Source organism: Pelophylax lessonae (assembly GCF_965119305.1).
Source record: "Pelophylax lessonae genome assembly, chromosome: 13".
In the NCBI taxonomy this organism is placed as follows: domain Eukaryota; kingdom Metazoa; phylum Chordata; class Amphibia; order Anura; family Ranidae; genus Pelophylax; species Pelophylax lessonae.
Genome location: NC_138780.1, coordinates 60,335,072 through 60,353,329, shown reverse-complemented (window position 1 = coordinate 60,353,329; position 18,258 = coordinate 60,335,072). Strand labels below are relative to the sequence as shown.

The 18,258-nt window shown below is 47.2% G+C and overlaps 1 protein-coding gene across 1 annotated transcript in view; it reads right to left on the bottom strand.

The window, feature by feature from the left end:
• NDUFAF1 (NADH:ubiquinone oxidoreductase complex assembly factor 1) overlaps positions 1-17,860 on the bottom strand; it is a 113,139-nt gene extending 95,279 nt beyond the window's left edge. The window contains exon 1 of the mRNA XM_082242893.1: positions 17,305-17,860. Coding sequence (XP_082099019.1) covers positions 17,305-17,796 — 492 coding nt within the window. The 5' untranslated portion in view covers positions 17,797-17,860. The remainder of the gene's footprint in view (positions 1-17,304) is intronic.
• Between the last annotated feature and the right edge of the window lie 398 nt (positions 17,861-18,258).

The window sequence follows — 18,258 nt, the reverse complement described above, 5'->3', positions numbered from 1 at the left end:
TGAAAATTTATATCAAAATACTTACCGTAATTTTCCTTTCCTGATGGACTCCATGGCAGCATACGTATCGGGTTTGGCCCCGCCTCCAAACCTACCCATAGGACATCACTCCCATAAAACTTTGCACCTATTCAGCACACGTGTTCTGTAACTATCCTCCTCAGAATCCGGGAGGGAACTCCTGCTGCCATGGAGTCCATCAGGAAAGGAAAATTACGGTAAGTATTTGATATCAATTTTCCGTTTTCCTGACAGACTCCATGGCAGCATACGTAGAGTCAGCATACGTATCGGGAAATAACTTGCCGTACACAAAAGGGTGGGCAGGTGCTGAACAAAAGTTGAATTTTACTCTGTCAAAACAGACAGGACTTGTTAACCAAAGTTAACAGAAGAAAGAGCCGCCGGCTCAACACAATAGTGAGACAAAAGAGTATTTATAGAGGACCAGGACGCTGCTCTAAAAATCAATTCAGGCGAGACGTGTCTGGACACTGCCCAGGACGTAGAGACACTCCAAATTGAATGAGCCGTAATCGCCACTGGAGGGGTCAAGCCCTTAGCCCTATAAGCCCATTGGATAGTTGGATGATCCAAGAAGAGATGGACCTTGAAGAAACCCGAAGACCCTTGTTCTTTCCACTGAAAGTGACAAACAAATGATCTGACTGTCGAAAGGAGACCGTAGCTTCCAGATACTGCTTGAGGCAATTTCCAACATCCAGCGGATGGACAGAAGAATCTTCTTCTCGCCTAAAAAGGTAGGCAGAACTATTTCTGTGTTTTCATGAAAAACTGAAGTAACCTTTGGTCTAGCCTCCACCATAGGGATTAATACTACCCTGTCTGGAAAGAGGGTTAGAAAGGGCTCCTGTGCCCCTAAAGCTCAGATTTCGGAGACTCTCTTTACCAATGTAATGGCTACCAGGAACACGGTCATCAATGTCAACTCCTTGATGGTAAGAGTTTCATCTGTGTTACGTAATCATTGTGATAGAAAGTCCAGAACTATGGGGAGAACCCACTTGGGAAACATTGGCTTCTTCTGGGGCCTGAGTCTCATTGCCCCTTTGAAGAATTGTCGGACTAGCATATGGGTAGACCAAGAAATGCCGGTAAAGGCTGAAATAGCTGACACCTGAACTCAGAGAACTCACTGATAGAGGAAGAACTAGACCAGACTGTAGAAAGCTTAGCACATCCTGAATCCTGATGGATGAATGAGGGTTGGACCTTGTGGCCAGATGCGAGGAAAATCTTGACCAAATTCTCTCATACACTTATTAGTTGAACTTCGTCTGGCACTCAAAAGTGTAGAGATGGCCTCTTCAGGGCACCCTAAGGCTTGTAGCCTTCCCCTCTCAACAGCCAAACCTTCAGATGCAGCCGGGTTGGACAAGGATGCAATATGGTTCCTTGAGATAATAGATCTTGCCTGAGAGGCAGCGGAATCGGTTCCTGAACGCTGAGAAGTGTTAGAAGAGGGAACCAAGGCCTGTTGGGCCAGAATGGAATCACCGCCACTATTTCCGTTGCTTCCGACCCGAGTCTCCGGAGAAAACTGAAGGATTATGGGAACTGGGGGAAAGGCATATGCCCTGTTGAACCTCCAACAATCCGTGAGGGCGTCCAACCCCAGAGCCTGAGGATCCCTGAACCTTGCACAGTATTTTTTCAACCTGCGGTTGCGAGGAGAGGCAAACAGGTCTACCCCTGGGGAGAACCCCCGGCTCAGGATCCACTCGAAGACCTCCTCGTGGAGAAACCACTCGTTGTCCAACTGCACACGAGATAGAAAGTCGGCTTGGACACCTTGGACTCCCGGAACATACACTGCTGACAGGTCGGGCAAGTTCTTCTGAGCCCAGACCATAATTGGCTCCAAACCAACTGCGTGTCCCTCCTTGCTTCCTTATGTATGCAACTGCTGAGGTGTTGTCCAGTCTTATCATCACTGGAAGACCTTTTGTCAAGTAAGGGAATGCTTTCAAAGCTTGAAGGGCCGCCCGTAGCTCCAGAATGTTGGACACTTTCCCCTGGGAGGGGAATTTCCATTTGCCCTGAGCCACTTCCGAGAGGCAATGAGCCCTCCAACCTGTGCTGCTGGCATCCGATGTCATCACAACCCATGAGGTCTGTACAAGAGAATGGCAGCACAGAAGATACTCCCACTGCAGCCACCATGGAAGACCTGCTCTCATGGCCAGGGTCAGGAAGATGGTCTGATCCACATGCCAGGTGTCCAATTGACGAAGAAAGCCTTTTTGCAATGGCCTCATTCTCCATAGGGCCCACTTTACCATGGGAGCTACAGCCACCATGGTCCAGATAATTCTCAAGCACTGACGCACTTGGAGGTGAGGTGATGCGAGGGCATGGAGAATCCTGTCCCTGACCACCGTGATTTTCTCCTCCGGAAGGGACACGGTCGCTGTCAGTGTATTGAACAAGGTCCAGAGGTAGACGAGAGACTGGGTGGGAATTAGATGACTTTTCTCTAGATTTAGCAGCCACCCAAACATCTGAAGGTTGGACACCACCTGGTCCAGGTGCTTCAACAGATGAGATTTGTCTTGGGACAAGAGGAGCAGATCGTCAAAGTAATGATGTAAGCAAATGCCCTTTGTTCTCAATGGAGCTACCATAGCCAGCAAAACTTTCGAGAAGGTTCGTGGAGAAGTGGAGAGCCCGAAGGGTTGGCAAGTGAACTGAAGGTGTAATTGATTGACGGAAAACCAGAGGTATTTCTGGAAATCTTCTGCAACAGGGACAAGGAAATAGGAGTCCTTTAAGTCTATAGACACCATCCAGTCCGCAGTTTGGACCGCCTGTTCAATAGAAAGAAGAGTTTCCATCTTGAACCTTTCCTTTCTGGTGAATTGATTTAGAAAGGTCAGATCACTTCCGGTTCCGGCGCCGCATGGAGTAGTTGAGCACTACTCAGCTCCCGCGGCGTGGCTCTGAAATCCAGCATAAAAAGCCGGCCCAGCACATCCAGCCTGCCCCATCGGCATTCTGTCTGCCTCCCGAACCCCTCCGGACCCGGCACAGTCCCTTCCTTTGCTCCGCCATGGAGCGCTTCTTGGAAAAGGCGGCGGCGCGTCCTCCGCCGGGCACGGCCCAAATCGAGGCCGCGGTCGCGGCCTACTCCGCAAAAACGCCTGCTCCGGCTGCCATGGATACCTCACAGCAGCACGAGGAGAGCTCGCAGCCGACTTCTGCCATATCCTCCTCAGCTGCGGACCCTTCCACGGACCGGATCGCTCAGGCAGTGGTCGCCCTGCTCACCCCCACCATAAAGGCTTCTGTGGAACAAGCGGTGGCCGCAGGCATGGCCTGCATCAGAAAAGAGCTGGAGTCTCACTCCCGTCGCCTAAATGAAGCTGAAGGTAGAATCTCCAGCATAGAAGACGAAATCTACCAAATGCAGGGAACGGAGCAATCCCAGGATAAACTTAATAGGGTGATAATGGACAAGCTGGAGGATTTGGAGAACCGATCCAGGCGGAGTAACCTTCGGTTCATAGGGATCCCGGAATCTGTTGCCCCCTCGGCTATCCCTGAGCTGTGTGCACGCAAAATACCTGCCGCCCTGGGCCTACAAGGGATTTGTGTGGTGGAACGGGCGCACAGGATGGGACTCTATTCTGAGGAGCGGAAGACCCCTCGCCCCGTAATCGCAAAATATCTTAACTATGCGGACAAATCGGCCATCTTGCAGAAATTTCGCCAAACTCCACACTTCCAAATAGAAGGTATGAAAATACTGATCTTCGCTGACTATTCTGTTGACGTCGCAAAAAGACGTAAAGCTTTCCAAAACGTTTGCTCGCAACTGCATAATGAACGTTTAAAATTTACCTTGGCCTACCCGGCGACGCTACGCCTTCGTGCCCCGAATGGCGAACAACTGTCCTTCCAGGACCCCTCGGAAGCAGAAAAATTTGTTCGATCCCTTCATCATGGCGAATCGGGTCAGTCATCATCTACATATAAATCGTCCTCCCTCTCCAGACCGGATTCTCAGCACAGCCCGCGGCAAGGATCTCCGAAAAGGCAGCGATATGCGGATGTGGTTAGCTCTGGCCGCTCTGGACCCACTCATTGACCTTTCTCCTGCCTCCTTGGTGCTACCTTATGTCTCCTGGGACCTCAGTACTCTTCTTCTGTGACCTGTCCCTGGAATACGCCTGCCGTCATACGGCAATTTCCGTAAGCATACCCTTCACAAGCTGGAGTAGATTAACCTGTTTATTACATGACGTTTAAAACTCTCTCAGCCCTTAATGTTTTACTGTTCTCCTCTCTATGCTCCGCATCTTGTGCCGTGGCAGCGCCCAGCTCTGCTTGTCCGTCGCGACCCAGGTCTCACTCCAGATGCGTTCGCTTATAGGGCCTGATTTGCCCCGGTCGTTTCTGGAGTCGCGCCTGGGGGGCTGCGCTCTATCGCACGCACATGCGGAAAAAAGTGAAGTTGATGCCACTGTTTTGCTATGTTTCTTTGTTCTCTAGATGTTGTTCCTTCCAGTTATCCCTTCCCTTCTCCCCTGGGCCTCCCCCCCCCAACGGTCGTCACCCCTCGGACTCTAGACTATACCTGGAGCTTCTTTCATTTAACTCTGTAACTTTTCCCACCGTACTCTGGCGTAACTATATCATATTTTTGGGTGTAATATACCATCATTGTCTGATGTATCGACCATTTTTGTATGACGAATGACGCTGATATCCTGGAACGTTAAGGGACTCAGATCCCCGGCGAAGAGGATGAAAGTCCTGCGGCATTTAAAACGCCTCCGGGCAGACATAGCTCTTCTCCAGGAATCGCACCTTCCGGCGGCGGATATGCACCGCATGGAAAAACTTTGGGTGGGTAAGGTGATAGGATCAGCGGCAGTGGGCCGCAAAGCTGGCGTCCTCATTCTTTTCCACAAGCGGCTCTCAGTGGAAATCCTGACTGTGGATACGGATGAGGAAGGCCGATACGTCTCTGCACACATTCGCATCAACAGTAGGGAATTAGTCATATCCAACGTGTATGCCCCTAATGTATTTGACCAGTCCTTTTACTCGTCGCTATCGACGCGGGCCCTAACACTGCCACAGACCCCACGACTGCTGGGGGGTGATTTTAATGCGGTTATGGATGTAGTTGTGGACAAATCCTTGCACCCTCAATCATCCCGCCCCCGCACTATGGAAACTCCTACTCCCCTGGCCACTCTTGTAGACTCATTATCATTGATTGACGTGTGGCGACATTTCCACCCGACAGACCGTGAATATACCTTTTATTCTCACCCTCACAAGACCTTCACTAGGATCGACTATTTCTTCTGTTCTGACTCTCTCCTACCCCTGATACAAGACGCAAACATTCACGATATGGCTATTTCTGACCACTCTCCTCTAGCCCTGTCCATTGATCTCGCAGGCTCCCCGACGGTCCCACTCATTTGGCGATTCCCCTCCTTTTTGGCTAAAAATCACGACTTCCAGTCTTATCTCGAGCGTGAATGGCAAAACTACTCGGCGGCTAACGCAGTGCATTCCTCCTCCCCACATCTATTTTGGGAAGCGGGCAAAGCCTTCCTAAGGGGCCGCATAATTTCGTATGCGGCAGCGTACAAGAGACATGCCAAAAGCGGTTACAAGACAACGAGTGAACGTTTACACGCGGCACACAGGCACCTCCTTCTCACGAACACCCCCAAGGCCACAGAAGCTTGGCTTCTGGCTAAGAAAGCTTTTGATGACTGGGCGGAAAAGGTGGAACGCATCCACACTGCCCACTTGGCTGCGTCCTTGCACAGGTTCGGCAATAAAGCGGGCAGGATGTTGGCGGGCATGTGCAAGGGTCGGCCTTCTCCCACACACATAGGCTCTCTTCGGGATCCCTCGGGCTTGGTAGACTCTTCTCCCCTAGGCGTGCAGCGCATCATGAGAAACTTCTACTCTTCATTATATGGGCAGGAAGATGTTGAGGAATCGGCGGGCGATATATTTCTGTCAAACACGGGGCTTCCTCTTATTGACCCTGCACAATTGAGTATGCTGAACGCTCCGATATCGGCGGAAGAAATCACACAAACGATTCGACACCTAGCGGCTAACAAATCTCCTGGTCCTGACGGTCTCACAGGGGAATTTTACAAATCTGCTATGACATGCCTGGTCCCTACATTGGTTGCCGTCTACTCCCATATTTGGGACGGGGGGCCCTACCTGCCGACAGGTAACCAGGCTATTATTAAATTGCTTGCAAAAAAAGGGAAGGACCCTCTGGAACCAGGATCGTACCGCCCTATATCGCTACTCAATCTCGACGTTAAAATTCTATCAAAAATTGTTGCCTCGCGCCTGGCGCTTATCATGCCCACTCTAATTCACCCAGCCCAATCCGGTTTCACCAAAGGACGTTCGGCTACGGCGAATATCCGGAAGGTGTTACTGGTGCTAGAACAGGCCCGCATTCATCCCGACAAAGACCTGGCCATAGTAACGCTAGACGCCGAAAAGGCATTCGACAATGTGAATTTCACCTGGCTTAGGCGGGTCCTGGACACTATGGGGTTCAGGGGCCCATTCGTGCACCTGGTTGCCTCTATGTACACCTCTCCGACTGCTAGACTGTGTGTGGGTGGATCCATGACGGACGATTTTAGACTGTACAAAGGTACACGTCAGGGGTGCCCCCTATCCCCTTTGCTCTTTAATTTGGCGATGGAACCCCTGTCGCGTTACTTTTCCACCAAGGCGGCCTTACACGGTGTCTGTGTAGGGGACCGAGAACTCCGGATCTCCCTATTTGCTGACGATGTCCTTCTATTCACCTCTCAACCCGCTGACGACATACCCACGATAGTCTCTACCTTTGACGCCTTCAGGAAATGTTCGGGCCTTAAAATAAATTATTCTAAGAGCGAAATCCTCCCCCTGGGGTCTAATGTACAACGTGCGTGGGAACGTACTTCCCCCTTTAAGATTGCACCTCATGCTATCACTTACCTGGGTATTAAAATCGGAAGGACGCCTGCATCAATTTACACCCTCAATTACCCCCCACTATTCGCCAAGGTTAAAGGGGAACTGGAAAACTGGAAGGATCTACCGCTGTCTCTCTTGGGGAGATGCCATTTGGTTAAAATGGTCAGCTTTGCACGCATACTGTACTTTTTGCAAACCTTACCATTACTGATCAAACACAAGGACGTACAGGACCTCTCCAGAGCATTTTCTCGTTTTCTGTGGAGAGGGAAGAGGCCTCGCATATCTTCCAAAAAGCTAAGCCTCCCCAGGCGAGACGCAGGTATCAATTTTCCTGACATACGAATGTATAATTTGTCATGCTTGCTGAGGGTGGCTTTGGACTGGATATCTCGGGCGTCTCAATTCTCGAACTATGAGTTGGAGTCCCAGATGTCCAAGCCTTTCGACCTGGCAGCCCTTCTCCATGTCCGATGGGTTCAATTCCCTCCCGACCTGCGACATAGCCTGCTCCTGAGGGACACGGTTATAGCGTGGAGGGAGATACGCAAGCTGCTAAAACTACCACTGTATTTCTCCAAATTTATGCCGATCCGGGGCAACCCGGCTTTTCCCCCTGGTTTGGATCATACGGTCTATAATCATTGGAGCTTGAAAGGACTGGTCACCTTCGCCCAGCTCTGCAACACCCAAACTGGTCTCTTACTTCCTATTGCGGACATCTCCAAGATTTATGACTTGTCTGCATCGGATCTTTTCTACCTGGCTCAATGTCGTCACTTCATCCGTACCGCCTCACCCAAACCTGATCAGCGATTCCAGCCGTCACTAGTGGACTCTCTTATAGCTTCGGGCAAATACACCATCTCTGACGTGTATAAACCCCTCTTATACTCATGCCCACCGGCGATTTTTACATCATCCGCAAAGAACTGGCTCAAAGACTTTCCTGGAGAGGACACCCTACCAAAGATCATAAGTGGTCTTCGGACAACTCTTGCACTCACCCCTAACTCTATCTGGAAGGAAACGCAAATTAAGATCTTTCATAGAGCACATATCCCGTTCCTCTCAGATAACACGATCCCGGATGCTCACAAATGTCCTTTTTGCCTAATTGAACGCCCGTCCCTCTGTCACAAGTTTTGGGACTGTCCTTCTATTGCGTCATTTTGGGATAGGGTGCTTGTCTACATTGAAACCGTCACCAAACTGACTGTCCCGAAAGACCCTCTTCTCCTACTGTTTGGCTACTGGGACAAACGCCTGCAGAAATGGTCAAGCATATCAGACGTTTCCCCTCGTCTCTGGATCCTTACCACTCTACTCATTGCCAGGCGACTAATTCTGAAACATTGGATTACAAATACCCCCCCCCTTGCATCCATGCTACAGCCAGAGCTAACCACACTCCTTTCCACTGACCGCATCAACATGGACAATGTGTCCCCCTCTACTACTGGCCTCTTCCACGCCAAGTGGAACGTCTTTCTCAAGCACGTGTCAAGAACCTCGGACGACCCCCCCCCCCCCCGGTAGATTTTGCATTTGCATTCTCTACGAGTGCCTCCTCCATCCCCGCCACCCATGCCAACCTGGGACTCATGTAATGTCTGGCCATGGAGTTCTGGCCACCCCCCCCTTTCCACTCTTCCCCTTCCCTCCTGCTGGATCCTTCCAGCCACTGTTGCATTTTGCTATGTACAATTCTTGTGTATACCTGTTGTATTTTCTGACTTGTTAAACTGTCGAAAAATTTTAAATAAAAAAAAAAAAAAAAAGAAAGGTCAGATCGATGATTGGCCTCCATGTTCCGTTTTTCTTGCGAACCAAGAAAAGAGGGGAGTAGATTCCCTGGCCGCACTCTGGTTCTGGTACAGAGACGACAGCCCCTTCAGAAACTAGTGACTATGTAGGAAAATAGTGCCTGCCGCTTCTCTCCTGAGGGTGGCAGGGAGGTAGGAAGAAACCTTGATCTTGGAGTTTCTCTGAAAGTCCACTTGTGCCCGTACGTGACTGTCCTGACAGTCCAGGAGTCTCGGATTGAGGCCGCCCAGACATGCCGGAAGTGTAGCAACCGAGCTCCCACCCGATATGCCTGAGGGGGCCCAATCTCAAAAAGACTTGGTCGTATCGCGTTCACCGGAGGGGACACTCTTAGAAGGTTTCCGCGAGGTTTGTCTTGCTCTCCAGTTGCGACCAAATTCTCTGCCAGGCCTATAGGTATGTACTTCCCTGGCACGGTCAGGAACATACCTTCTGGGTTGTCCTTTCCTTGGATTGAGAGGGCGTCGATCCTAAGGGAGAAACCCAGACTTGCCGCCCATGGCCCTGGTTATCGCCTCATCCAGCTTATTCCCAAAGAAGGAGGAGCCTCCAAAAGGAATACGGCACCAGATTTGTTTGGAAGCTGGATCAGCCATCCAAGGGCGGAGCCACAAAGCCCTCTTGGCCGATACTGAGGACAGCATAACCCTGGCCAACAGACGTACAAGGTCAATAGATGCCTCCCCCAGAAAAGACGAAGCCATCTTAAGTTCCTGAATCGCGGAACTTCTGGCAGCCTCCTCAGAAAGGCTCCGAAAGGACTCATCCACCGAGTCAGACCACAACTCCATTGCTTTGGATAATGAGGCTAAGGCCAGTGCCGGCTTGCAGGCCATTCCCGCGGTCAGGTAGATTCTTTTACGATCGGAATCCATCCTCCTATCCAAAGGATCTTTAAAGGAGGCGGTGTCCTCTAGTGGGAGGGTCACATGTTTGACCAGCCTCATGACTGCGGCGTCCACCAAGGGAGGAGATTCTAGATGTTTTACATCTTCTTCCTTGAAAGGATATAACCGGGACATTTTGGAAAGCATGGAATTCTTCCTTTCCACTTTATTCCATTCTTCAGTAAGAATATCCCCCAATTCACCCAGAAAAGGGAAGTTGAGTCGCTCTTTGCAGAGCTGCTTAAAGAATCTCTTCTGTTTTGGCGGAGAAAACAGCCGAGTCTTCCCAATTCAGGGTCTCTCTTACCGCTCTGACTAAGGAGCGGACGAGAGCATACTCAAATCCCAAGCAGGGATCTTCAACCTCTGAATCACTCTCTGACAGGAAAGTTGACAGGTGACTAGGTTGAGAGGTTTCAGGATCTTCCCTAGGCTGTCTTCCAAGGGGAGGGCTTGGAGGAGTCCCGTCTGGGCTCTGCGCGCGACCTACTCCCAAGTCTGCCAGGGAATCCTTGACGACCCTCTTGACTAGGGCCTCCAGTCGCTGGTCTGGATTGTCCCTCTCTCCCGCAGCTTGAGAGAAGCATTTGTCACACATTGACTTGCTTTCAGGGACACGTGCACAACAACCCCAACAGCCCACTTTATCTGGGCGTCGCGAGGGGCCCGCTGAGGCAGATGATTTCCCACGATGATGAGAGCCTGACTGTGACCTCCGAGCAGATCTCGAGGAGGAGTGCCGGTGGAGAGAACTTGAGCGATGCTCACTCTTGCGTGAGGAATGCCGTTCCGACCTAGGAGGGCTGTAAAACAAAAAGGAATCAAAACAAGACAAACAGGGAGCCAGGACATAAATGATGCCCTAATCCCCCCCTCTCTACACACCCCAACCCCCAAGCCCCGCATACCTATTAAGGGCGGGCTGAGGGTGAGGAGGCTTCCATCTGGCGCTGACCTGCAGGGATGAGCCGGACAACGGGATCAGAGAGGAAGAAAGAGGAGAGGGGGGAATAACTCCCGAAAACCTGGGGCCGGTACTCACCAAGAAGACCGTATGGGCAAATGCAGAGCAGCAGCGGATGCCGCAGGTAGACACACCGAGAAACCGACAGCAAAATACAGACTTCCAGCAGCAGAGTGTATGGTCTACACACTCTGCTGACACCTGAAGGGTTTTCAATATGGCACCCGCTGACATCATCAAGCAGCGCCGAAAAACCCTACTGCACATGCTCCACATCGTCACTGAGCATGTGCGAGAACCAAGCTGCCATGGAGTTAAACAAATGTGACAGGCAAGGGGTACTCACAACCACCAACGAACCGCTAGCCACCAGGGATGGATGAGCATACAGCACACACCGGACTTCATGATTCTTTAAGGGTACAGGCCACCCGCAGCAGCTGGGCTTTTTGGCCAAGGTGCACGTCAGAAGAATCTTCGCCCCTGCTCCATACCCCGCAACAGCTGGGGCTTATTGGAGAACTCTTTACCCGAATGGTAGAGACATCCATCTCCTGGGATCCATCTTCAGGTAGGATACAGGTAATCCATTAGGAGGACAAAAAAGGAACACGTGTGCTGAACAGGTGCAAAGATTTATGGGAGTGATGTCCTATGGGTAGGTTTGGAGGCGGGGCCAAACCCGATACGTATGCTGCCATGGAGTCTGTCAGGTATAAAACAGCATTTCCTCTTTCGCACTAAGAGACTACTTTATTTTTATGCGTTATTTTTTTCAGTTTTTGTTTGATTGTTCTTATACTATTTCGTGATGCAACCAGATTCCTGGTTGTCACACTAAACTCCAGCGGACACGTACAGGACTCATGTCTTAAGTAAACTGTTCCCAACAGCATACCAAAATCCAAGATCAGAACATGAAAACTACAAAATATTTTCCACCTCACAATCTCGTCTCGACCCCGGCTCACATTAGCCCTTCTACCAGAGAATCTGAATCCTCCACTATCAAAGCTGAGACACAAGATTACTCCATCTAAATACTCCTTACACAAATATGGGACTTAAGTTACTATCTCTGAATGTTAATGGATTAAACCACCCGGCCAAAATGAGCTCCATGTGGATGGAAGCCTGCAAACACAGTGCTGATATCCTTTTCACCCAGGAAACCCATTTTGACGCTCAAGCAACCCCATGTTCCACTCACAAGCTCTATCCCCATATATTCTTGGCATCCTCGCCCACCAAAAAAGAGAGGCGTACTACTGGCCACAACCAATTCTATCTGAAAAGCTCATCCCTGGACCAGGACGGGAGGGTCATCATTTTACAGTGTAACATGAACTCCAAACACTACACCCTGGTAAATACCTACGTCCCCAACACCCATCAAGTAAGATTTCTCAGGAGACTACTCAAAAAAATCTACTCATTGAAATACGGCAACATCTTAATTGGTGGCGATCTCAACGCTGATACTGATGCGATTATGGACACTTCCTTTCCAGATAAGAACTCTCGAGCAGAATTGAACTCCCTACTTCACGAAGCTGAGCTCTTCGACGTCTGGAGAGGTCGTCATGGTAACGAGCAGGACTTCACCTTTTTTTTTCCTCTAGACACCTCTCCTAGTCACGTAATGGCTTTTGCAGCAAATCTCCCATTCCTCAATTTAGGCAGAACTTGGTCTGACCATGCTCCTATTGTACTAACTATTGAGGAAGGGGACACCTGCCCCAGATCTTGGAGTGTGGAGATGTAATAACTCAGTAATCAAAAAACCTGAAAATCTAACTAAACTTTCCCAACACCTCCAGGAGTGTTTCAGTGTAAATGCAGCCTCAAATCCCAACACTTTTACCCTTTGAATTGCCCATAAAGACTTTATCAGAGGGATGATATTGCAACTTAGCACCAGGGCAAAATGTCAGTTTAACTCTGAACTGCAAAAACTTCTCCACTCCAAACACAACCTTGAAACCCAAAATAAGTCCTCCCCCTGCGAGCCTGTTTCAGCCGAATTTACTAAAATTACGTCAATCCGAGGATCCTCCAATGCTCCCGACATGAGGCTCACTTGAGAAAGCTTCCGACGACGTAATTTCTGTGACGAAACGCGTCAAGCTGCAACGCACGCTGCCTCACTCTGGGCCCGCTCTGAACCGCACGCTGATCTACCCTACTTCCGGGAGCGGCGCGGCTCCCAGCACTGGTTACGGTAATCCGCAAGGCTCCGGGTAGACCCAGGGACCCAGGGAAACAGTGCGGGCACCACCCAGAATACGGAACAGTGATTGCTGGATTTGCACATTTTAAACCTATTTTATAATACCTTTTTATCAAATAATATATTGGATTATTTTTTAACCTACTACACCATGAGGAGTCCTCTTCCTTATCTCACCCTCTGAGACCACCCACAGGAAATCCATCCATCCATCTACTGGCATACAGGCCATTCAGCACGTGGAGACCCCTAAGCGTATATTGATCTTTAGTTGCACCTTTGATCAATATATTATATAGTTTTTTTTATATTTAGTTGCAGATTTGCACTAGCAATTTTTGCACTTCAAGGAACGATAACAGTAGGTAGGAGGATTTAGCGCTGCCTTGATCTATAATTCCTGTTTTTCACCTCTAGGGTTTTTTTGAAGCAGCACCTCATCCCACAGATCACGCTTATTTAATTAATTTAACCCCAGTGGCGTGAGTGGTTTAATTTAATTTAACCACTTGAGAAAGCTCAAAATGAGATATTATACGCAGGATAATCACACAGGTAAACTATTGGCAAACAAATTAAAAACTCATAACGCCAAACTTGGATTACCGTATCTCACCCACCTCTTTTCTAAACGGAGGCCAACTAACCCACAGGACATAGCCGATGCTTTTTCAGATTACTACGGAGCTTTGTACAACCTGCATAAAGATATATCTGTTCCTCAACCCACTCCAGAATCCATTGCAGACTTCCTCACACAGATCAGCCTCCCGTCTCTTATGCCTTCCCAAGTAGATTCTCTTAATGCTCCCTTTACAGTTGATGAAATAACACGTGTTATTAAACTTCTACCTCTAAATAAATCACCCAGCCTAGACTGACTCACAAACGAATACTATAAAATGTTTCTCTGACACTCTAGCCCCATTTCTACTGCAGGTTTTTACAGAGGTGGCTCGCACTGCATCATTCCCAGAGATGATGTTAATGGCCAACATAATAACCCTACCAAAACCAGGGAAAAACTCCTCTTCTCCGGCCAATTTCAGACCCATCTCATTGCTCAACTCAGACGTAAAAATTGACGCTAAAATCATTACCCTCCGTTTAAATTATATACCCCCTTACTTAATCCAACCTGACCAGTCAGGGTTCATTAAAGGGGAAGACAAGCTTCAGATGCCACTAGGCCCATTCTGAATATTATCCAATACGCTGAGGAAACTCAAAAGCCTTCCTTGCTCTTATCCCCAGACGCAGAGAAGGCATTTAACAGAGTTCACTGGGGATACAGTTGTGCTCATAAGTTTACATATCCTGGCAGAATTTATGATTTCTTGGCCATTTTTCAGAGAATATGAATAACACCACAAAACCTTTTCTTTCACTCATGGCTAGTGTTTGGCTGAAGCCATTTACTGTATTGTCAGTCAACTGTGTTTACTATTTTTAATCATAATGACAACAGAAACTACCCAAATGAAGTTTACATACCCCAGTTCTTAATACCGTGTATTGCCCCCTTTAACATCAATGACAGCTTGAAGACTTTTGTGGTATTTGTGGATGAGGCTCTTTATCTTCTCAGATGGTAAAGCTGGCCATTCTTCCTGGCAAAAAGCCCCCAGTTCCTGTAAATTCTTGCGCTCTCTTGCATGAACTGCACATTTGAGATCTCCCGAGAGATTGCTGTAGTCAATGACAGGTCGACTTTGCGTTTTGTTTAGGATCATTGTCATGTTGGAATGTCCAAGTATGTCCCATGCGCAGCATCCAGGCTGATAAATGCAGTATGTTATCAAACAAAACTGAAGAAAATTTGCATTCATCTTGTCATCAATTCTGACTAGATTTCATGTGCTTTTGTAGCTCACACATCCCCAAAACATCAGCGATCCACCTCCGTGTTTCACAGTAGGAATGGTGTACCTTTGTTGACTACTCTCTAAATGTAGTGTTTATGGTTGTGGCTCAATTTTGGTCTCAACACTCCAAATTACTTTGTGCCAGAAGGTTTGAGGCTTGTCTCTGTGCTGTTTGGCGTATAGTAAATGGGACATTTTGTGGCATTTGCGTAGTAATCACTTCTTCTGGCGACCCGACCATGGAGCCCATCTTTCTTCAAGTGCCTCCTTATTGTGCATGTTGAAACAGACACACCAAATATTTTCAGAGAGTCCTGTATTTCAACTGAAGTGATTTGTGGGTTTTTCTTTGCATCCCGAACAATTTTCCTGGCAGTTGTGGCTGAAATTTTAGTTGGTTTCAACAGAACCCCTCATTTTCCACTTCTTGATTAGAGTTTGAACACTGCCGGTTGGCATTCTCAATTCCTTGGATATCTTTTTAAATCCCTTTCCTGTTTTATACAGTTCAACTACCTTTTCCTGCAGATCCTTTGAAGATTCTTTTGCTTTCCCCATGACTCAGAATCAAGAAACGTCAGTGCAGCACTGGATGAAAGATGCAAGGGTCTGTCAGGAGTCCAGGAACTCATTGACCTTTTATACACAAACACTAATTACAAGCAAACAGATCACAGGTGAGGATATTTACCTTTAATAGCCATTCAAACCCCTTTGTCTCAACTTGTGTGCATGTTATCAGGCCAAAATCCCCAGGGTATGTAAACTTTTGATCAGGGTAATTTGGGTAGTTTCTGTTATTATGATTTAAAAATAGTAAACAGTTGATTTATAATAAATGGTTTCAGCCAAACACTAACCAAGAGTGAAAGAAAAGTTTTTGTGTTATTCATATTCTCGGAAAAATGGCCAAGAAATCATAAATTCTGTCAGGGTATGTAAACTTATTAGCACAACTGTATATGAAACAAGTATTGACCAAATTTGGATTCTCAGGTCCTATCCTCACAGCCATACTAGTACGATACTCAACCCCCTCCGCAAGAGTTTTCTCCTCAAGTCTCCTGTCCACATAATTTCACATTTCTAATGGGACAAGATAGGGTTTTTAGCTTTCCCCTTCTATTTTTACCTTATGATCGAACCATTAGCTGAAATCATCAGGTCCCATCCAGAAATTCCAGGTTTCTGCTTCCATACTTGCCCACACGTCATTAACCTATTCACAGATGATGTCATTCTAGTGCTTACCAACCCATCCACTTCCCTTTACCATGCACACGAGACACTCACCCGTTTTAGTGCAGTTTCCCATTATAAGGTTAATGTCTCTAAATCCGTAAACTTAGACTTGGGATCCTCCGAACAGGACCGCTCCTACCTTTCTAACAACCTTCTATACTCCTGGTCTGATAAAGAAATTCCATTCCTAGGCATCACATTAACCTTTCCTTCAAAACACCTAAAATGAAGCTAATTATAAATCCCTCATTAACAAACTCTCGCTCTAACTTTTGCGACGATACCTCATGTGTGGTGCAAATATCATTTACATATGACTTAGCTATGCGTTAGCTTCTGTGCTTGAGAACGGAGGGATGGGGGCGCTTTACATTTTTTTTCTTTTGAACACTGTCCCTTTATTTTTTTTTTTTTCACGTTTATTCCTACTACAAGAAATGAAAAAAAAAACCCTTGTAATAGAAATAAGGGAGACAAGTCCTTTTTATGGAGAGATCTGGGACCAAAAAAAAAGACTATAAAAAGCAAAAGATCAGAAAAAAAAAAAATTTGCTCTTGTTCTCCAAGGTCATAGACGCGATCAAAGAGTATCTACTCTTTAATCGCCTATGGGAGGCGCCGGCTGCACCGTCGGATCATTTCTCGGGCAAACCAGTGGAAATAGTAATGCCGAGAAACGCATGCGAGCACCAGGAGAGTACGTTCCCTCCCGCCACTACAGAAAGAATTCCAGCGGCTCATGAGCCAGTCAGAATGGTTTAATGAGAAAGCCGGCCACAGGCTGAAATAAATGATACAGACATTATGGTTGATCTCTTCAGCCATAATCCTGATATACCACTTGCAAACTGCAAAGTATTGTGGTCGGCCAGTGGTTAACGTTGTTGGCTAAATCTGTCAAATGAAAGTCTAGCTTTAAAGGGTACCTTTTAAGCACGCAAAAAAACCCCCCACTAAATACAAAAGCAAAATCGTTCTTATGCTAGGTTCACACTGTTGCAGATTAAGGACAGCATGTAAATTCCAATTGTTAAGGTCACCCTCACACATCAGAAAATGTGGTACGTTTTCAGGAGTGTGAAACCAGTTTTAAATAAGGGCCAAGGACTATTTCCCTGTGGGAGATGCAGGTACAGCAGCCCATACCCATGCAAATGTGGCATACAGGAAACGCAAAGATTTGAATCAAGTCTTACAGTAAAGTGAAGGCTATCTTTGTACTCCTATAAGAAATAGATAATATTTCAAACTGTAAAATATTTACTTCCAGATACATCATAGTGCTTTTACATTTAGACAGACCTTCGGAGGCCTTGACCTCAAAGTGCAATATCCACTGGAAGTGGTTTCTCCATCACGAGGTACTTCAGAATTAAGCACTCCATAAAAAAGTGCAGTTTGGTTATTCCTCCCAAGTTTTAGGAAAGCCTGGCTTTTCCCACCAATTTCCATGTCAGATGATCCCATCCATTTCTGCAGATCTTCAGGGCTTCTAAAATCCCACACCACAGTTGTCTGTTCCACAAGGCTCTCCTTTAGAGGTTTTCCTCCTGGACCTCTAAGATGGTCTTCTATCTCTTTAAACACAAGATAAAAATTTCTCTTTAGACTTTCAGCTGTATTTTTAAGGTTGAAATCGTTTTTTCTCCAAAAAGGTATTTGATCAGGAGAAGTGCCTGGCCTCCTGTAACTTCTAGCATGTGAATTTAGGATAGGATGATAAAAAGAAGAATACAACAAAGGACAAAATGCCTTCGTTTGTCGGTATGCATGAGAAAAGTTGAACCTCCACATTATTCTGTCATTTGGCTACAAATAAATGCTATAAGAATAAGTCATCACTGAAGGGGGAACGTCAAAATTCTTCACCTCCACGTGAGGAATCTTTGAAACTTACTCCTACAGAAAAAAAGAAGATAAAAAAAAAAAGGATTAGTAATCAAGGCATGCATTTTACCAAAATATTATTTACAAGTGCCTTGAAGTTAAACTCTATGCAAACTGCTAAATACACCGAAAAAAAAAAATATATGAGAGCCTATTTAATGCAACAAAAAAGTTCTGTATTTTTGTTCACCCAAACCTGAGATAATGGGATTTTTGACTTACCGTAAAATCCATTTCTCGGTTGTTCATTGCGGACACAGCTTCTGGTATTCCTAACTATTGGGTTATACTGCCCCCTACAGGAGTAGGACACTAGACAGAAAAAAAAATTCTGGCTACACCCATGGGCAGTCTCAGGGGATATACTCC